This window comes from Oryza sativa, chromosome 7, assembly GCF_034140825.1.
Source record: "Oryza sativa Japonica Group chromosome 7, ASM3414082v1".
NCBI lineage: Eukaryota > Viridiplantae > Streptophyta > Magnoliopsida > Poales > Poaceae > Oryza > Oryza sativa.
This window is the reverse complement of record NC_089041.1, coordinates 25,866,590-25,887,701: the sequence shown is the minus strand read 5'-3', so window position 1 is coordinate 25,887,701 and position 21,112 is coordinate 25,866,590. Positions and strand designations below refer to the sequence as shown.

Genomic DNA, 21,112 nt, shown 5'->3' with positions numbered 1-21,112 from the left:
TTAAATTATTTTAAAAAAATACATCCCATAATTGCACATATTGCTCACAGCCCCTGAAAATTGATAGTACAAGTCTCAATTCTTGTTTTTTTTTGGTTGCAAATTTTCCAACGGATCTTGTGGTAGAATAATAAGGTATGGAAACAGATTATTCACCATATTAGCTATGGATTGTCTATTGAATTATAGATACTCCCTCTAATATATTGACGTGCAATTCTTTTGCGCATTCGCGAAAAAAATTAAATTATAGATACAAATAAAATATTTCAAGAAATAAATTTATCATTATGTAATCCTCAAATCGGCAAGTAGCTAAGCTAGTTGTTCAACCTGAGATGAGTGCTTAATTTGCTACAATAAGATCCGGATGCATAGTTTCCTCCTTAGCATTAGTTAGTACTTACTGTACCCCGTATTGTTGCTGATCGCATTAGCAGTAAATCTGCACTTGATAATACAGTACTAGTACAGAACTTGTCCTAAACGGATTTTCTTTGTTGACTGTACTACTTAGATACACAGAGAGATACAGGTGACCCTGTTGCATTAGCACGTGATATTTCCAAATGGGTGTAAATTTTCCACAATATTGTCTTGTCATGTACTAGTTGTGCTTGATTACTCCCGGAATAAAATTAAACTGCAGCATTAGTATCCATGGAAAGATTTTCATCGCTTGCCGTTACGTTGACTACCCGAGATTACCAAACATAGTACATTGTCCTTGTATACATACCCACAGTGCATTAGATCAGTAAGTACTGTACTGAGAACGTGATTGGCAAATGATTTAAATGAGCCTGACCTGAACTTGTGTTGTCAGGAGATACCAGTTTATTAGTATAGTACAGTATATCATGCAAGGCGGCAAAACCATTTGGACCGATTTGAGCACTTGAAAAAAAAATCGAACTAAGGGATGAATTAACATCAGAGTAATTTATCATTCAAATCTTCTTCTTCTTCTTTTTTTTTTTTGCCGAACCAGCTGTTGTTGTCGCGCTTGATTAATCCATTGGACCATAAGGGTTAACGAACCACAAAATCTAGAGCTTTCGAACGTGGGACGAATATATAGATTCCGAGCGTGATTCCGAATAGTTTTCGAGAATTCAAATTTAAAATGATAAATTCAATATCCAGCATCCGGCACTCAGTCGGAAAGGTGAATCCTGTCCAACCCCCCCTTACCGTAGGATTCTTCCCTTGTTGATTCACGGTAGTATCATGTTTAGTTTGTCACAAAAATTGGCAATGTGTAAAGAATTTTGGCAACATTATTAAGTCAATCCTATGGCAATGCTGTCAATTTATCAAAATTCAGGAAGGTTCATTTTGGTATCAAATCTGAACATACCCTTAATTACCTATACGTGTAATAATCGATGCTGCTACGAAGGAACAAAAAAGAAAAATGGTGTCACGGTTACGGTGCTGTGCGGGAACAGTAGCGTGCGAGCTGCTGCTGAGTCTTTTGTCTGCGTCAGTGAACGCTTCAGGGCAGTTAAAACCATAGCAGAGACCCCAGCAGCCACAGCCCAGCTAGTGGCAGCTCGCCTCCGCCTGCACCCTGCACCTGCACGGGCGCTGCACCACCACCGCCTCCCCGTCCATCGCTGCGACGCCGCGTGCAGAGGAGCACGAGGAGTATTCAACTCTCTCGCAAGCCATAAGGCTGTCGCTGCAGGCGGCATCAGAGGAGGAGGCAGGCAGGATGCACAGCACAGCACAGCTCGCCGCGGGGAAGATGTGATGACTGATGAAGAGGGAGGGGACCCGCGGGTGCGGGTTGGGGTGTTGTCGATTGCGGCGTGTCGTTGGCGAGGGCGAGGCATCGACACCGGCGGGAGGCTCGCTTCGCTAGCGTAGCGTGGCAGCGCGCGGCGCGATCCTGCGGCCTGCCATGTGCAAAGACGCCGCTTGGCCGGATGCGTCGCGGCGGTGTACGCGAACGCGAACGCGACGAGCGCACGCACGGACGGGATACAGATGGATGGGGCCGTGTGAGGACAACCGGGCTACATGGATTTGTACTGAAGGAAATGGTTAGATATAGTTAGAAAATACGACTTCAATGTTCGACACCATTCAAGAAGTTGTGATGTAGCAATCATCGTAGAAATACCGTACGCAGTTACCGCAAGAAATATCGTAAGGGAATGCATAAGAAGAGGATTGGTAACTACGAACAATTAGGGAATTATGAAACAACACAAGATTAGGATTCAGAAATCTAAGTTGAATTGTTACAAAAGGTTGGAAGAAAATATTGTCTAAGAAGACATTAAAGCCATCAAACGAAGATCATTCATCAGCCCTATTCCGAAGATACACCCCAATGACCAGAATAACTAAAAGATCATAATAAACCTCCTCGACGAGTATCATCGCTACACATATATGTGCAAGGAAGATTAAATCCTAGACAGAAATATCCTACAACATGTTCAAGTTATTAAGTGTTGGATCCTCAAACATTGAATCACATGAGATTTAATCAAGTGATCTACAGCTTTTTATAATCCAGTTTATACCACAAAGACAACAAGAAACAATGCCAGAATAACTACAAGAAGAGTTGATAAAGGAATATCAAAGAGATGATCCAGAAATACTTTAAGGAACGAAAGGTACAAGGAAAAGATACAAAACTCATCAAAGACCTAGAGTGAATACTATGCAACAAAAACATGAAGTTATCAACCGACTAATTAAACAGATATCTGGAATTTTGGAAAAGATAAGATTTCCACACTTCTACATGGACTCTTCAGAAATCTCGAGGACGAGATTTATTTAAGGGGGGTAAATTTGTAACATCCTGAAAATGTGTCATTTTTCTAATATTGCATCATGCTGATTCTTATGTTCTTAATAACTTTCTAAACCTAGGAAAATATAATTAGCGGGACCTCCTAAAACTAACTTGTATAAAAACCTCTATGCTATTTAACATCTTTTGTGCTTTTCATTTAAAAACATATTTGGTATTTCTTGTTGGAACTCTATTTTTGAATATTAAACCTTCTTTCGACTAAAACTCTTTTATTCAAATTTAGTTTGAAAACCATTTTTACTATTATGAATTATGGTCCAAGAAATCCTCCAATTTTACCCTTGAACCTAAACCAAAGTAATTTCAATCTCATTGGAATTAATTGTTAGCCCGTCCTTTGATTTTAAACCCATCCTTTGATTCTCGATCCAAATATCCAAATTCCCCCTTTTGATCTAGTCACCAATTTAATCTCTGTGGCTTAATTTCCTCTTCGGCACAAGAATTGTATTATTGCAAATATTGTGAATAATTGCTCTTGTGCTAAGAAAATTCCAACTTATACTCTTCATTCAACTTTCCCTTTTAGCCACAAATATACATAATACCAATTTTAGAATTGGTATCCTATTTATTGTCTTCAACTAATTCCCTTCTATATATTCCCAAAAATATTTTGAGGAATATTATTAATTTCCCTTCCTATTTAAGTGCTTCCAAATAAATTCCCTCAAACTCCACCTCTAAATATTGCACCCAAATAAATTTCCCTTTCCGAATTCAAATTCTTTGCAAAACCTAGTTATCCAAATCATGTATTCAAATAAGACTTTCTTTTTGTCATCGGGCCAAAATTTCCTTTCCTTCTTCCCTTGGCCCATCTCTCCCCTCAGCCCAAATCGGCCCATAAGCCAAACCACCTTCCTCCTGCAGGTGCGCGTGTTGTACACGCGCACGCCGCCGCAAACTCCCTTCCGTCGCCGCTAAGAAAACGAAGCCGGCGCCGTCTCCTTCTCCTCCACTCCACCGGCGTCGTGACCCTCCTTGCCGTCCTCCTCCAAACCGACTTCCACCGCCTATAAATAGCCGGCCATCCCTCCCCTTCTCTACATATAAACCAAGCTCTCTCTCTCTCTCTCTCTCTCTCTCTCTCTCTCTCTCTTCTCATGACCGGCCATTGCCGCCACTGGCCGATCTCCTCTTCCACAGCTCTGCAAGCCAAGTCCTTGCGCCATCATGTTTGCCTCGACGAGGTGAACCCATTTTTCCCTTTTCCCCTCTCTTTTAGCCCCCACAACAAGCCACCACCGCCACTCCTTTTGTTGCCACGGTCGAGCTCTTGTCGTCGCCGTTTCGGCCTTCTCCTTCACTTTCTCCGCCAGCCACCGCACTCCCCGGATGCTTTGTGCTCGGGAACACCACCCGCCGCCGGCGTCGCCATCTTCCAGCCGCCGGAAAACCGGCGCCCCTCCTCTCCTTCTCCTCTGCTGCTCGTGCTGGAAAGAGGAGAAAAGAAGGAAGAGACGGGAGGAAGAAGGAGAAAAAGAAAAAGAAAAGATACTGACAGGTGGGCCCCTGCACAGTACTATTTCGCTTTTCTTTATTTAACTCAAAATCCAATCTTTAGAAGCCCATATCTCCTAAACTGTAGATCCGATTCTAGTGAAATTTGGACCTAAATTCATCTAAATTCAAACTCTTCATTTTCATACCAAATTTGCTATTTTAATATTTTATTTGAATTTCCTTAATTTATTCAAATACCATTTGAATAAATATTTGATTTAATCTTATGATTGAATTTACAACTTAAACTTATATTTGCTTTTCAAATATTTTCTTTTATCTCCAAAATACCCTTTAGCCACTTAAAGGCCATCGGTTGGAACTTTACGCCTTCCATGGGGACGTTCGCGCGGTCTACGAACCTCTACGTCGGACCGTTGGTTGTAAAGCCCGGCAAAAACCAAACCCAAGGTCGAAGTGCTGCTCCTGGCACCCCACACCTTGATGCGTATAGCGGTCGGAGCTTCACTATCCTCTCGACCTCCATTGCACGCCGCACAGTTAACTCTCGAGCTTTGTGTGACCCTAGCCGCTCCGCCGCCACTCATGGTTGTCGGAGTAACACTTCCACCCCACTAAACCTGCACCCACCTCCTATTCTTCTAGCCGATATGCTGTCTATCGACACCGGCTAGAAATGGTACCAAATCTAGTCGTTATGTTGTCCAACTCTAGCGACGACTAGCAAACACCTAAAACCCTAGCCGATATTTATCCTACCTCGATATCGGCCTAAACAACTAAACCCTAGCCACTATTCTACAAAAGCCCAACCTTGACCCATATTAGCCACATACCTATTTAACCATATCAACTATCCAGTATATTTCCTATCATCCAAATCACGAGAGCCTTCACATAAAATATAAGCAACATTAGTTGCTTGATTCCCTCTTTACCTTAGCCTCCAACCCTCTAGAACCTCCACATAAAATATTAGCCCAGTAATCCCTATGCCCTACAAAAGAGATAGGTTATACCTTAAACCCTAGCCCTCTTAAGCTGTTTATCGTTTTCTTATTATTTTATGGCTTTTATTGAATTTGGTTCTTCCTCTTTCTCAGTAGAGTTTATTGTGTTTTGGATGACAACCTTTGGTATTTCGAGAATCGGATAATCAGGTTGCCTATCTTGGATTTATTTGCGTTAGAGCAAGGCAAGTTATTATTCCTCCCCTTTGAGCATAATGATCATATATTCTTATATCTCTATTCTATGCATTAGTCATACATGATTTCAAATGCATAACCTGAACATAGCAAACCAGATATGCTAGCTTTTGCTTAGCCCTGCCTAGTTAGACTGCATAAAATATAATGAACTTAGATTGGGACAGTACGGTAGAAATGGTTGATTTCCGGGTGGCTAGTACTGTTCCAACCGACATAAGACTACCAAGTACATGTGAAGAACATACGAGTACGACCGCAATTCTCGTATGGGCATAGACCTAGCTGATTAAGTTATCTAGCAAAGGTGGTACCTCTGTGTAGTGGTTCTTATTTAAGTCCTCGCGCAGGAGGCAAATTTATGCCGCGAAGGGCAATATTGTGATATTTACCGAGGCGCAGGTAAATATTTGTTTGAGATAAATTATGATGTCATGTGACTTGTTTGTGAACCCTGATTGCGATGACATGGTGTCATACAATCAGATCTCTCTAAAGACCCCGGGAACGCCATAACTCCTCTCACTGCTGATAATGTTACGTTCAGAGCGTATGGGGATTATAGTTCATGGAACAGGTACCACTGATGTTAGTAACCGAAAAGCTTTGCCATAACAAGGCTAATGTGTTTGGCACGTCATGGATTGCGGGTAAAGCGTACATCTACTGCAGTATGAATATCCTCAAAACTATTCAAATAGCCGTGCTCGCGGTTATCGGGCATTGGGACTCACTATGGCATCTTGGATAGAAACCTAATTTGAAATTTTATTAAATACTTCTGCATTTAAAACATTACAGGTTTTCTACTTCTATATTCTCTGCTTTCTGCAAGTAAATCTAGCTCTACACAGATATTACCTCTCATGCATTCATTGTTGAATAATATAATAGCTTGCTTAGTACGTTGTACTTATCCTTACTTCAACCCCTCTTTTTCAGAGTCTATTTGGAGTTTTTGCCGAAGCTGGGAGTTCAATCACATAAGTTAGTTTCCTTTAAAACTAGTCTTCAAGTCTAGTATAGTTAGACGGTTTAATTCTATAGTAAAACGGCAGAATTGGGTCACAGTATAGCTTCTGCTGTAATAGTTAGCCACAAATTTGTAAATGTCCTATTATTTTATATAAATATATCTCCTTTGGAGTCTTGACCAAATGTATGCGATAAAGATCCAGATTGTTGAACCTGTATCAATCTACCGATTCAGGGCTTGATACAGTTAAATATGTCGGTTTCTGAATCATTAGTTTTGGGACCCAACACCTAGGCCCAATTCCGCACCTGGGGTGCGACCACCTTGGACCTCCATCCTATTTAGATTTACACGATTAGTGGTTGGAACATATTATTGTACGGGAAATCTTGACATTTAAACCTTTTATAAAACTTATTTTTCAAATAAACCTTAAAAAACTACGTATATAAAAGTAGATCCTGACAGATGGCACTAACGGCAACTCTAAAGAAGTGGTGGGTTCCATTTTACAACGTGATGTACACCCTCCGTTTTATATTATAAGTTGATTTGATTTTTTTTCTAGTCGGAACTTTTTAAAATTTGATCAAGATTTAGGGACAAATGATTGGAACATGTCTACCTTACTTCAGCTTCCACTAGTTAATGGACAACGAATCTGTACAACCCTCTATCTACTGTTCCATTGACAAGCTCAAGATGGGCAGGTCTACTTCAGCTTCCACTGGACCTGGAGATGTGAGAAAATTAAGTAAGGGCTGGGCCTCCATGCATGTGTCTTGCGTGCTATAGCCTGTTGGATTCAAGCCACGCTTGGTGAAACTCAGTCCTGAAAGAGCTTTTAGCATATACGACTTCTTTCATAATTTGATTAAGCTTTTAGAAAATTGTAGTACCATTACTAACAAAAAAAACAATGGTAGAATTAATAACCTAATTTGATGTTACAGATATTGCTACATATTTTACAAAGTCAGTCAAGAGTTTGACTTAAAATAAACCCAAAGCATTCTTCTAATAGGAAATAGGAAATAGAATCATTCGTTCTTGTGCTTGCTGCCCAACTATGTTACTTTACATAGGAGAAATAGGAAATAGAGGGAGTACAAGTTTGTCTTCATCAGTACCATAAGAAAGATGCCCTAGAAGAATGATTTTGGCCAAACACACATGCTTGATACATGAATATATATTTACTTGCTGGTTGAATTTCAAGATCCAAAAATTGTCCAATCTTGGAACAACTGTTTTGCTTGATTTACATAAGTTTATACTCTTCCCCAACCAAAACCAAATATATTTATCCGTTAGCTGTTAATCAGTACCCTGCATATTCATAGTTTGTTCTGAACCCAAAGTGATCTCTTCCCTCTCATGAGCTCCATCATTTCACTCTCTCTCTCTCTCTCTCTCTCTCTCTCTCTCTTCTTTCTCTCTCTACGTGGTCGAGCATTCATGAGCTCCCACCATTGATGCACGGCGACGCCGTGGTCACGCAGCCGGCCGTACAGCGCCAGGCACTCCCAGTAGGGGCGGCGCGCCGCGTCGGCGCCGGCGCCGGCGTCGCAGTCGAGGAAGAGCTCGTCGACGCGGCGGACGGCGGCGCGCCTGCGGAGGATCTCCTCCACGGCCTCCACGCCGGCCTTCACCACCACGTAGTCCTCCTCCCTCACGTTCCCTTCCAGCCACTCGGCGATCCCCGCCGCCGATGAGCTCGCCGCCGGCTCCGTCGCGTCGGCGGCGTCGAGGCGCACCATGTCGAACACGCGCTTCCCTCTCGGGTAGTGCTTCTTGAACCACGACGCCGCGCCGCCGCCGCGAGAGGGCGCCACGTCGATGAACGTTCGTCGGCGGTAGCCTTCCAGCGAGTCGCCGGTCAGCTCCGGGAGGTACCTTGGCCGCAGCCGCCGGATGATTCGCCGGTGCTGCCTCTGCGGCGGCTCGAGGAGCACGGCCTCGAGACCGGCCAACGCGTCGTCCTTCTTGCTCCCCGGCAATGCGAGGAGCTTCCGGTGAGGTCCCACCGGCGAAGCCGTCACGGCGGCGCTCGTGGTCGGCGGCGTGGTCTTCTCCACGGCGAAGGCGATGGCCGCCTCCGACCTGTGCGCGAACACGGCCTTGTAGTTGTCAGGCAGCTGCAACGTCGACGACCCCGACGTGGCGAAACCGGCGGCGACGCCGCCGAGCTTGAGGACGCGGTTGACGGCGCCGAGCTGAACCGCGTCGCCGTCGAAGAGGACGGCGTCGACGGACTCGTCGGCGAGCTCGCGGAGCTTGCCGGCGCGGAAGACGGCGACGTGGTGCCGCTCGAGGAACGGCGCCCACGACCCGGCGTCGCCGACGAACACCGAGCGGCTGCCGTGGCGCAGGTAGCCGCGGTCGCTTACTTCGGCGAGTAGCACCGGCAGGTAGAGCTCGCCGTCGTCGCCCACCGCCGTGGCCGGCGAGAGCACCAGCCGGAGCGACACGAGAGAAAGCACGACGACGGCGAGGAGCGCCGCCCGCGCCACCAGCCGGAGGAGCCTGCCATTGCTGGCGGCCCTGCCATCCCTCGCAGCTAATTTCTTCATCGTCGCCATTGATCCCAACACAAAAATATCGCCAAGAAGAGGATCAAACACACTCAGAGCAGAGATGAACGGAGAAGATGATCAAGAGAGAGAAGAGATGGGAGAAGAAGAGGAGGAGACGGCGGCGGCGGCGGGGTTAGCGGGTGCAGAAGCGGGCGGCGGTGTGGTTGCCACCCACGAGCGCCATGCGCGTTCTCTGCGAGGAGAGGGACAGCAGCATCAGCTCCGCCGCGCGGCGGCGATCCATCTTCGCCGGCTCGCCGGCGCCAACTCCAACGACGTCGTGGACCTCGTTCAGGGGCACATCGATCACAGCAACGGATCACAAACAGCAAATGCACAAGAAATTAACAAATCAAAGTATCAAACAGCTAGGTCAGGTAAAAAAAATCTATCACTTCCTCTCTCTTGATCTCTCACACAGGAAGATTTGATGTTTGAGCTCCAAGAAAGTGGGAGAAAGGAGAGGAGTTAAATGGGTGTGAGATGGTTCTTGTGTTGGGTATGGGCCTTGTAAGTTTTAGGGCATAAGGAATGGTTCGGGGTAAGCTTGGCTAACCTATTTTCGAGGTGTTTTCCGTGAACGGTGACCAGCCAAGAGATTTTTGCAGTTGGAATCCTCCATGTTTCAATCGTGCAGGTGCAAAATCTGCTTAAGAAGAAGAGCTAAAAATGCAACAGGTGATGATTTTTTAGCATTTGAACATGGATATGCTGGATACTTGAACTGCACATGTATCTGATATTGAAGCATATTCATTCAGAATTACCAAAACAACATATCATGATCGAGGGCACGCAGCAATGATTTGGTTTTTCCACATCCAACAAATTGGGGAGAGAAAAATCATAGAGTAAGCCAGCACCCATCGGACTAGCATATGCAGAATTGCAGATACTAGATAAGTATAATCAATTTTTTTGGAATATCCTGGATTCACTATTTCAATCGATTAAACATGTGTAATGTCAAAATGCCAGAAATTGCAGGTCCAGATTTCGCGTAAGAACTTACAATAACAGTCAAGCACTATTGCTATCATTAACTGGCATACATCGCACTATTTTGATCTGAGGATCATATGATCCCTTTGCTCAACAAAAATGGCATCAGTTTCCCTCATACTTCGGGTCTGCCATCACAAAGTGGTAAGCGATGACCAAGACAAATATGAAGATGCCCAAGAAATTGGCAAAGAAACCCAAGTCTTGATCGTCAAACATCTGCAACAAAGGTAGAAAGCATATGTCAGTCACGTCTGAAGACATAATTAAAAAAATAAAAAAAAAATGTCAGCAGAAAAAGGACTGGTTGTTATTTGTGACTTGGGAAGGCATACCAAGAAATTATATATAAGTAGTTTCAAAGAAGAACATTTAACAGTACAAAGCATTAAAGTAATTCTGCAGATAAAGTTATTGATACCAGATGCACTAATCCCTTGTTTATAAGTTCACAAACACATCCCAGTCACTAATTCTTCCTCCAATAAGAGCAGGAAGAAACACCAAAACAGGTTTAATTGCAACAATTTCTTTGATGTGCTATGGTTGTTCAGTGATTGATTAACACAGACCACAGTTAAATCAGTTAAAATACTTCAACGAACAACCTAACGGCGGGTTACTCAAGAGTCAAGACAGTGCCAATCAAGCTTCGCCAGCATACCATTGGACTACTGATAGTGAGAAAAATCAAAATATTATGCAAGACAGCATGAGCAGGTCTGCCACTAAAATTGACGGAACAATACTGTCCGTAAAAACATCTCATGACTTCACACAGCATCTGATGGAATAGTGCAAGTAAACTACAAGAAATCTCTTGCTCATTCTATGTGTTAAAAAAAACAGAGAGTTTCAGCTTTTCAAATCTTTGTGATACTACTTAACAGCGAAAAAAAATCTATGATACTACCCTTTTTGGTGCCAAATTCAGCTATACAAGCTAATTCAATCAGTATAATTCAACCTCAAAACTCAAAAGGTACACCAGCGCGTAACTGACTAACTGGATCTGGGATTTGGGGAGTGGAGATCATGTCAACTCATGACTAAATACTAAAACCAAGATACTAGTAGTAAGCATACACCAACACATACACATCTAGCAAAAAGGAGATAAAAGTCAGAATCACCTCTTGCAGTGCGTTCTCACAATCTCACAAACCAGAATTCCCCATAACTGGATCGCACAAGATCTCGTCTAAGGAGACGCAAAAACAACCGACCCTGACTCGAGATCTCTATACCTCAAACACAAGCATCTTGAACCCTAGCGCCCCCGTGTATCCATCCCCCTACCGATTCAACGCTCAAGAACAGCATAAATCTACCGGGACCACACGGAACCAAGCTTACAGCGAGGAAGAAAACTACAGGAGCAAGAATTCTTCGTGCGAGAACAGATCGGGCTCGACATGGCCAGAAAATTCAGGAGAGAGATAGAGAGAGAGAGGCGCACCTTGGCCGCCGCCTGGGAGGAGAGTCGCGCTCGCGTCTCTCGATCTCGAGTCGTCGAAGGGTGTAGTAGAGTCTCGTTGAAGAAGAAGAAGAAGAAGTCATTTTACGTTTTTGCCATCGACGGGGCTTGGGCTGTATTGGGCCTAATGTGTTCGTCCTATGGGCCTAGGTATACGGGCCTTCGCATACCCCATTGTCATGGGCCGTTCGCTGTGAGGATGGCCCACCTGTCATTGGGAGGAGGTGATGTCAACGGGCCAAGTCAGAAAGGAAAGGTACGTGTTGCCGACTCTCGAGGCAAAGCCCAGTCATCGCGGCGGTCACTGACGTGTGGGACCCACTTACTTGTGCAGAATCCGGTCCCACCTGTCAGTCTCTCCTTAGCGAGAGACGATGGCGACAAACTGCCCGCACGATACGGTCAATGGACCACCGCTGCCCGTATCTTCCCCTGCACTACTCACTGACAGGTGGGGCCGGAACAGCTGGGTACCCCACATGTCAGTCTCAGTGCCTCACGGTCCATAGCCAAGTCATTCTCCACGGCGTCCTTTTTATTACCACCTCTGTTTTGTTTTTTAATAGATGACGCTGTTGACTTTTTCTCACGTGATTGACCTTTCGTCTTATTCAAAAAATTTACATCACTCATAGTACTTTAAGTGTGATTTATATATTATATATTTGCATAAAATTTTTGAATAAGACGAATGGTTAAACATGTGAGAAAAAGTCAATGTCGTCATCTTTTTTTTAAAAAAAGGAGGGAGTATAATTTTTACTTCTTTCGAGGGGGGATTCGTATAAAACCTTTTTCGCGTGATACAGTGGCGGTCTCCTCTCCTGTCGTGCGTGCGTGCCGGAGACGACGAGGCGAACGCACGCGACGGCGACCGCCGCCGCCGCCGCCGACGAGGGCCGAGAACGACGTCACCGGTTTTGCTTCTCCGGTGAGGCACCCAGATCTTCGCTTCCACGCCTCCATTTCCATGTCGCTAGTCCGCGTGTTTTTTTTTTCACTCGATTTGGCCCGGATTTGACGCGCGCCCCCCGGCTGCTCCGCTTCTGGTCGTCTTCCACCGAATAATTTGCTCTTCGTGGGGGAAATTGGTTGAGCCGTGCGATGTGACAGTATAGAATATTAGCGGTTTGAGGGAATTCACCTCTCGCTTTTGTGATTTGGGTTTTTATTGGAGCTCTGAATCCAATTGGGATCCTAAACGAGGTTGGAATCTGGCCCGGGGTGGAAGGGGAATGGGTGGATCATGCCTAATCGATCGCGCTTCGACCGAATTTGCTTCGTTTCACCGGTTTGAGCTGATGGGTGCAGCTTCGGTTGAGCGAATGTGTTGGAAATGGCAGGGATGGGGGGATTGGGAAGTGTGCTGATGATGCTGTGCCTGGATGGTCATTGGCAAGCCTAAAACCCTCATATTATCATGTGATTAATTGTTTAACAGATAGCACTTGCTATGGCTGGGCCTTCGGTTTTTAGTTTGATAATTTGTTGATTATGGAAGGAAGATTGTATGACACGAGATCATTTTTTTTTCAGGACGTATTGTGTTAGTGGACCATTAGTAGAGCTGATAGTTGAGAGAAAAGTCCTACAACAATGTTCTCCTTGTTCTATGGTCTATGGCAGCATGTCTTCAGCAAGGCAGAGTTCCATGTAGTTATCCTTGGAGTTCACAAGGCTGGGAAGACGGTAATCATCCTGAAACTTACATTTACGTTTATTTTCGTGCCAGCATCTATCTGTTTTCAGACGTTGAGTTTACTCACTACCCCAAATACAATTATGACTGTGGCTTATAGACTCTGTGGTATCTGCAATAGTAAAATTGCCAGTTCTAGATTATGCCCCTCTATTTGTACGCTTAACGCGGCACAATGCACAGTCTCTTTTGATGCTCATGCACAATCAGCGTCTATGCTCTTACATTTTTTGCGCACATTTCCTGTGTGGTACTAGGAGGTTTAGTTCATCACTTCATCTTGTATTTTCTGAGTCTCCACAGTTGTACCTAAACTTGACATGTTAAAATTGACTATGTAGACCTTGCTAGAAAAGGTGAAGTCAATCTATTTGAAAGAGGAAGGCCTTCCACATGATCGTATCGTTCCAACAGTTGGGCTTAATATTGGACGTATTGAAGATGCCAATGTAAAACTTGTTTTCTGGGATCTGGGAGGCCAGGTATAGTTTCCCGTGCAGAGTAATAGACCAAAACTTTCTGTCAGCAGTCTGTTTATGGGAACTTCACCATTTAGCATCATGGATCAGTTTCATTTCTTGAGGTGACCTATGCATTTGCAAATTCTAACATGATTAACATATTCGGATAGCCTGGCCTACGAACAATCTGGGAGAAATATTACGAAGAGGCACATGCTGTCATATATGTTATTGACTCTGCTGCTGCATCATCATTTGAAGATGCCAAATCTGCTCTGGGTAAGTTGGCTTCATTTGTTTTATGACAAAACATTTGTGCACTTTGCTGTTAACTTTACTGTGTTTTACAGTAAATACGAGTAGTATGTTAGGACAATCAAATTAGTTTTGTTAGTGAAGTAAATGATAATTTAGCATTTTGTTGCAGAGAAAGTTCTTCATCACGAGGATCTGCAAGGAGTGCCTCTACTCATATTTGCAAACAAGCAGGTGGTTTACCTTCCACTTGTATGAAAATTCTTTTATGCGCTATACTAAATTACATGCATTCACTTAGTTGAAAACTTTGTCTTCCTGCATGAAAATTTCCATTTGTGGAAAAATTAGCCAGCACAGTAGGCATCAAATTAAACCACACCATACTGCGTTAGTAGTGTGATAAAAGGTCAGATTTTCTGAAGGACTTGATTTCAGATGCATAACAATGTGAGAAGAGGGTTAATTATGGAAATTAGCCATGTGTGTTTTGGTAGTAAAAATTCTTCTAGAGTCTGCCTACTCTTTTCATCCTCATTGTTGATTAAATGCCTTCAAAAGTTTATCCGTTCTTTTCATCCTCGGTGTTGAAACTTCAAGTCCCTTGAAGGAGATACAGATAAGCGAAAAAGACCAAGAACTGTTTTTATTATTCATTTTAGAGCGCTCTTTCAGCTCATTTCATTATTACGAATATTCACATGCCGCCATATATTCTCATATTTGGAGGATTATCTGCACATGCCAATAGGAGTTACCAGCAGCTGTGACAGAGGAAGAGCTGGCTAGGCATCTTCACCTTAAAGGGTTAGACGAGAGGCCATATATGTTCCAGGCTGGATCTGCCTACGACGGGTAAGTAAAGCAGGCCCCTGTAATCCCCGAACACATATGTGCCTAAAATTGAAGCATGCTTGCTAAGTATCACTTGGCTCTTGTCCAAATTTGCACCGGTACTACATAAATTACTTGAGGGTGACACAGAACTTGCCACTCAAAACGCTTCTTGATCAGTACACATAGGAGGCATGTTTTTGACATACCTATCTTTTTTGTCTTTTGAAACTTTTTGACATACCTGTCGATGCAGGACGGGAATCAAAGCTGGTATTGACTGGTTGGTGGAAGAAATGGAAAGGAGTAAACGCACCGAGGTGCTGATGGCGCGTACAGAAACAGCTGAGAAGATTTAACACACCATAAGCCAGACCCCCTGTCACAGATGCATATGTCGTTTGAGGAGTATGGCTCCTATAAATCTCGCGAATATAACAAATTGGCATCCTCTTGCCTTCTCCAGGCTACGCGGTGAGAAGAAAAAATGTCCTTGGTTGTGCGGTTTCTTGCAGGCTTTGCAGCTGTACACTTGGGTAGGAAGCCTGCTGTTGTAACGACAGAGGCGGGGTATTCCTTGGTTTATTGATTCTCATAGGCTCATAGCACACATAAATGTACCTAAAGTCATGCGACTTTTTTCTTCATATTGAACGGAACAAGAACGACAATGTAGAGCACAGAGAAGTTTTGTACATCTGTGAGAAGAAAAAAAATGCATTTTGTACTTTATCGTTCATGTTGACTTGGTGCAATAGTTGCAACTACGTGCCACTAATTATTCTGTTCGTAAATAATCAGCACTGCGTTCGTGTTCATTAGTAATGAACTCACAAATACGAGGGCATATAATGGGAAACGGCTAAAGAACTAGTCTTGAATGACGGAAAACTGACTAGGCATAGATATAGCATGATATATATGTGATGAACAATAACTTCATTCATTTTCACAGCATACAAAAATATGATCATGTATCTCCTGCATATTACACAAGGAAAAATAAATTGCCCTAGGTAGATATTAACTGCAGGAGAAGAGTTTAAGTTTGGGATTGCTCTATAAAATTACAATGCAATGCATGACACTCTGTCCAAGCTTGCTTGAAGTCCCTCGAAGATAATAGCGCAAGGAAAAGGGGAAATGACCAGAGGGAGATGTATACAAAGCATCGCTATCTCATAGACGAGCCACATATGAGTTAGCCTGCGTTACGTATCTCACCCACCTATAGGGGTTGTATGTCTTGGATTTCTTTGCTATCTGAAGATATCTAACCTGCAGGTTAAAAAATGGTAAAATTCATTGTGTGCATCCAAAACATTTGGTACTAAGAGCAAGTACAATAGCGGGCTATAAACCAGCTATAAACATATTTTAAAGAGATAAAGGAAGAGAGAGAAGAGCAATGGGCTACAGATCTGTAGCCAGCTGCAACACGGACTATAAGACGTAATGTGTGTATGACAGGTGGGACCAGGTATTAATAATATAGTAATAAACTATTGTATGAATTGACTATTACATTGGCTATAGATAATTTGGAGCTAGTAGTCGGTTATACTATTAAACTTGCTCTAAAGGTAACATATGTAGTAGTAAAAGGGCTAAGTAAAAGGGCTTCTTTCTTTTCTCCTTAAATAGCAAAATGCCCAAGCTTTGCTATGGATAAAATAAAAATATATTATAATATGCAATAGACAAAAAAAATTTTATCAAATATGTTAGTATCATTTGTTTGCATGTTTGAATATATGGTATTGACTTGTTTGAATCAAATATTTAGACTATTCCATAATATAAAAAATACCAGGGGCCAAAAAACTATAAATAGTGGTGGGGTGGCAGATTCACTGCCAGCACCACTGGAGACTTTTAAAGGAGTAAGTATAGATCTGAGCATATCCCTGGGTAATTGACGCATTCCAGGTAGTATACTGTAGCAGATGCCCTTACCTGCAACTTTGAAGTATTGTACATCGGTATAGTGAAATTCATGTTTACTGGTCCAGCTTCCTTTGTGAGATTTCCTGCATTCCAGAAGAAGCGTGACATAAGTTTTATAACAGAGAAGTCACTTGGAGCATAGACAAGAAAGCTGCAATCCAAAATTATACCATGTGACTCCTGGGAAAATGTGAGCTTTGCCCGAAGGGTGTGCTCAGAACCACCAACGATCTGTGCAAAATTAAGATGATTTAGCAGCGTACAGCAAACTAGTTAACAAACAAGGAAGAGAAAATAAAGGAAAGAAAGCAAAGATTAAATCGTTTGTTGGTGCTTGCCTTCTTTAGATTCCACTCAATTCTCCTGGATCCTTCTTTAAAATCAGTTGTCTGTCCAACTGCTCCAGCTTCCAATTCAAAACTTGCCCTGCAAAGTAATCCATAATATAACTCTTCAACTAATAGTAACAAACTAACAGGAGCAGCGTTTCACTTTCCAATTCCAAACACAAAAGGGACCAAATAAAGCTGTAGCTCACCTCATTGTGTAAGATGGCACTGGCATCTGTACTACTATTGTGTTTGCAGTGACATTTGCAGAGAAGTCTGCCCGTATTTTTAATAGAACTTCAGCCTGGGTACACATACCAAGATGTTTAGTTCAAATCCATGAAAATTGAAAAAAATAATTTTGTTGGCACTTGATAACAGTACAAACATGACATACCCTAGATGGCCCGGCTTCTTCAATTAGTGCGGTCACACGGAAAGGTGGCTTAAATTCTTGAGTAATCCGGTAGTTCATTACAGCGAATTCCCCATCCGGTGGTATCTGTTAAATGGTGAATATAAATGTCAATCTTGGTGGTATCTGAAGTAAAACAAATAACAAAAATAAATAAAAGCATCATATCAGTACTTACTAAATGTAGAGTTCTGTCAATGTCAAAACTATCCAGATGTACTGACTCGTGGAAATTGCAATCATCAAGAATGACAGCTCCTCCTCCAGAAGAACTTCTGTAATCTGTATATTTGTTTTTGTGAGATCAATGATATCCACACCGTGTAAACAGAGACAAAGATAACATGCACAACAAGTTTGTCATGATTGAAATAACACAGTGCATGAAGTTCATGTCATAAAAAAACAGGGCGGTGAACACTGAAACTTCAGTTAGAAAATGCAGTAGGATTTTTAAAATGTAAATAGGTGAACTAAGCTGGTAGTAACATTGAGATGCGTGCATGGAATAACTCATTATATGTCCAATTTCACAATAAGTGTCATCATTTTTATTTTATTTTTTTTTGCGGGGGTCATCATAAGTGTCATCATAAGTGGTTTTGAATGTCACACACAAAATACATGATCGGAAATGATGTAGAAATACAGGAAAAATGGCATATCATGTTTCTTTATGCAACCATAAGTCCATTTTCCAAACTCAGCTGACAAAGGAAGATATGCCAAGTATTGTACCATACGAAGAAGAGCCAGTTCTTCCTATGCTCAAATCCTCATTTAGAGCTAGACGAATTTCTGGATTTCCAGTAAGGTAACTTTTCATTTGGATGGTTCCATCAATCTCAGATGTAAGTATGTAACCCTGCAGAATGCATAGAAGATTGGAGCACAAAAGCATTAGTTCTCCATTACACTGATACTATTAGAGAACCATAGCCATAATAGCTATAGAAGTATAAAGATAGATATGCTGCCCTTTAGTTGTTGAAGCTGAATAAACACAAAAGAGAGACTAAATTTTGACAGCTCAGACAATCAGTTCCAGCTCTATGTATGGTATCAGAAAATTAAAATTCCAATGGGCATAACCAGTTAACTACCATACTGAAGTACTTACGCATAACCATCATATACAACACAAACATATTTAGGATTTCAAGTAGGTATGAAGAAAAGCAAAAGCAACTTGAAATGCTTATTGAAGAGAATCTGCAGAGGAATGGTATATATCAGCACTTACACTTGAACTAAATGTCACACTTATTCTCTCAATGATATCAACAAAAATTTCCTCCCTCTTCTTCCCACCAGGTTCGGTAGCAACAACAGATTTTGTAACAGCTGTACCAGGCATACGCTTAGTGCCTTGCTGCAAAAGACACAGAAATTCAACGGAACCATGTCATTGACAAGATAACCACGGAAACTTATACGGCGCTTGTTAAAGTAGCCCAAAACCCGTTTTTTCATGTGATAATAACCAGGAGAGTTACCATGAACATAGCAGCAGGACCAAGTGGAGGCAGCCGACCAGCATCAACCATTATTGGCTCATTGAATATGTATGACTTCAGAACCTCGGTAGAGGTGGTTTGTGGATATCCAAAGTCCTAAATTACACAATTCAATCCATAAATATTCGCATATAGTGGTACCAAAAGATGATAGCAATTGTTCCCAAAAACAGATGAACCGTACTACTCACTTCAAAACCATACTACTTTGCTGATAAGCACACGCTAGACTTTGCTAGTAATCCAAAAAATACAGGTCACAAAGGGTTGGAAGTTATATTGTCTGAAGAAATAGTGCATAGTACTTACAATGACTTCATCGAGCAATTCATACACTAAAATGAAATTCTTCCGCAATGAATCTTCATTTAGAACGCCAAGGTAATCTTTTGTAACACGTGCAATCCTTTGCAAGAGTTCCAAGAGGAGGGACGGAGAGACATTAACCATTGTAGTTACCACAAAAAATAGTCCTGCGACTTTCACATGGATATAATTAACGCCATCAACATTCTGCCATCACAAAATGGATAAAAGGCCAGTGTGAGAACAAGTGGGAACGTGATGCAAACAGAACAGAACGAGTAGTAGGATCACCATGGCTCCTGCCATCTTTTTCAATTTAATCTAGGGTCATGGCATTCTACAGGTTAATAAACATAACAGTTTCCAGTGTATGCATCACAAACAACTAACATGAACCAACTGCAAGCTGTAATGCCGCTCACAATCCAGTAATATGCAGCACAAGCTCCAAAGTTCCATCTCTTGAATTTGGTTACCGCCACTAGTCAAATAGTTTCAGTGCTAATAAAATAAATCGCACAAGTAATACACTAAGTAATCTCAGCTCATTTAAAGCTTATATCCTAGGTTTGCACTTAACCAATCACGCATTAACAAGAGCTAAACTACCCACTACCAAATGGTAACATAATGGTTAGGAAAAATCACTAACATCAAACGAATCAAACATGAAGGACACGACAATCCCAAACATAATCAAATTTTATCAGGTGATTTGTCCCAACCGCTAGCTAATGCTAATTATTCACAGAACCATAGTGTTCCGAACTATTAACAACTTAGACAGTTAAACGAGGGGAAAAAAAACCCCTCAAAATCACTGCTAAAAACCGCAGAATTTCTACCAATAAAGTGCGAATAAGAGGACTAAGAGAAGGGCACGGATGCGTACGAAGACCGGCGGCGCCTCCTCGGCCTCGTCGTCGTTCCAGAACTTCACCTTCCGGAAGAAGATCTCGGCGCTGCCCTTGGGCACCTCCCCGCGATCTGCATCCCCACCACACACGCACCCATCCAAAATCCCCCCCAACCAGATCAGCACCAGATCACACCCAAAAACCGTGCCAAATTCCACGGAGTAAAGAAAAAAAAAACAACAAGAAGAAGAAGGACGGGGATCCAGATCTTACAGTCGCGGAAGACGATGTGGTCGCCGCGCTGCGACAGCACGAAGAACTGCGAGATCATCTCCACCCCCCACCACCGCGATGCCACCACCCCCTCGCTCCCAGCCCAATACCTTGCTTCTCAGGCCTCGCGCGCGCGCGCGTACGCCCGTGGCCTGGCTGTGACGTGACGTGACGTAACCGCTGCGGCGACGAGCAGGAGAGCAAGTGAGGAGGAAGGCGAGAAGGAGGTGAGAGAAGACGACGACGTGCCGCGTGCGGGAGCTAAAGCCTGCGACGTCTTTGAGATACGCGCCGGTTTCTGGATGCGGCAGATCGCAGCCGTTAGTGTATAATCCGACGGTAAAAATCAGACCATAAGCAGAATTGGTGTTTGAGGTTGATTAAGATCAAGGGCCTTTTTTTATTTGGAGAAAAAAATATATGAATTTTAGATGATTCCAATCCTATAGAAAAATTTTCTATAAAGGTATTTGAAACAAAGAATTGAATCCTATGTTATCCTATAAAATTCTTATGGAATGGAAGAGCTCCAACCTCTTTTGAAAATTTTGCATGTTTTTACACTTACATTCATATTAGATTTTTGTGTTTTTTCTATTCCTACATTATTTACATTCCTACGATTCAAAGAAGAGCCAGACGGTAATGGACCTACAACCCTTACTCGTGGACTA

The 21,112-nt window shown here is 42.7% G+C and overlaps 4 protein-coding genes across 4 annotated transcripts; 1 reads left to right on the top strand and 3 right to left on the bottom strand.

The window, feature by feature from the left end:
* Positions 1-7,667: 7,667 nt before the first annotated feature.
* Positions 7,668-9,679, bottom strand: LOC136351148 (uncharacterized). The gene has a single exon (XM_066312775.1). It carries the CDS (start codon positions 9,070-9,072, stop codon positions 7,828-7,830), a length of 1,245 nt encoding a protein of 414 aa, XP_066168872.1. The 5' UTR covers positions 9,073-9,679; the 3' UTR covers positions 7,668-7,827.
* A 283-nt stretch (positions 9,680-9,962) lies between these two features.
* Positions 9,963-11,602, bottom strand: LOC9270645 (dolichyl-diphosphooligosaccharide--protein glycosyltransferase subunit 4A-like). Its single transcript, XM_015791561.3, has 2 exons — positions 11,528-11,602; positions 9,963-10,287 (listed from the first exon to the last, which is right to left on the bottom strand). The coding sequence occupies exon 2, from the start codon at positions 10,285-10,287 to the stop codon at positions 10,174-10,176; it is 114 nt and encodes a 37-aa protein (XP_015647047.1). The 5' UTR covers positions 11,528-11,602; the 3' UTR covers positions 9,963-10,173.
* A 756-nt stretch (positions 11,603-12,358) lies between these two features.
* LOC4343932 (ADP-ribosylation factor-like protein 3) lies at positions 12,359-15,533 on the top strand. The gene is made up of 7 exons (XM_015791562.3): positions 12,359-12,476; positions 13,082-13,234; positions 13,586-13,726; positions 13,876-13,984; positions 14,133-14,194; positions 14,712-14,815; positions 15,051-15,533. The coding sequence occupies exons 2-7, from the start codon at positions 13,142-13,144 to the stop codon at positions 15,151-15,153; spliced, it is 612 nt and encodes a 203-aa protein (XP_015647048.1). The 5' UTR covers positions 12,359-12,476; positions 13,082-13,141; the 3' UTR covers positions 15,154-15,533.
* A 179-nt stretch (positions 15,534-15,712) lies between these two features.
* On the bottom strand, positions 15,713-20,667 carry LOC4343931 (AP-4 complex subunit mu). Its single transcript, XM_015791559.3, has 13 exons — positions 20,439-20,667; positions 20,201-20,295; positions 19,312-19,515; positions 18,982-19,098; positions 18,729-18,857; positions 18,224-18,350; positions 17,664-17,767; positions 17,468-17,572; positions 17,280-17,374; positions 17,080-17,167; positions 16,912-16,972; positions 16,751-16,824; positions 15,713-16,072 (listed from the first exon to the last, which is right to left on the bottom strand). The coding sequence occupies exons 1-13, from the start codon at positions 20,494-20,496 to the stop codon at positions 15,974-15,976; spliced, it is 1,356 nt and encodes a 451-aa protein (XP_015647045.1). The 5' UTR covers positions 20,497-20,667; the 3' UTR covers positions 15,713-15,973.
* Between the last annotated feature and the right edge of the window lie 445 nt (positions 20,668-21,112).

Excerpts from the sequence above, each read along its gene's own strand:
- LOC136351148 (XM_066312775.1), bottom strand. The coding sequence starts at position 9,072 with ATGGCGACGATGAAGAAATTAGCTGCGAGGGATGGCAGGGCCGCCAGC.
- LOC9270645 (XM_015791561.3), bottom strand. The coding sequence starts at position 10,287 with ATGTTTGACGATCAAGACTTGGGTTTCTTTGCCAATTTCTTGGGCATC.
- LOC4343932 (XM_015791562.3), top strand. The coding sequence starts at position 13,142 with ATGTTCTCCTTGTTCTATGGTCTATGGCAGCATGTCTTCAGCAAGGCA. Across the intron at positions 14,195-14,711 it reads TCATATTTGCAAACAAGCAG|GAGTTACCAGCAGCTGTGAC; the intron begins GTGGTTTACCTT and ends ACATGCCAATAG. Across the intron at positions 14,816-15,050 it reads GCTGGATCTGCCTACGACGG|GACGGGAATCAAAGCTGGTA; the intron begins GTAAGTAAAGCA and ends CTGTCGATGCAG.
- LOC4343931 (XM_015791559.3), bottom strand. The coding sequence starts at position 20,496 with ATGATCTCGCAGTTCTTCGTGCTGTCGCAGCGCGGCGACCACATCGTC. Across the intron at positions 17,573-17,663 it reads TTGACAGAACTCTACATTTA|ATACCACCGGATGGGGAATT; the intron begins GTAAGTACTGAT and ends ACCATTTAACAG. Across the intron at positions 17,168-17,279 it reads GTGCCATCTTACACAATGAG|GGCAAGTTTTGAATTGGAAG; the intron begins GTGAGCTACAGC and ends ATTACTTTGCAG.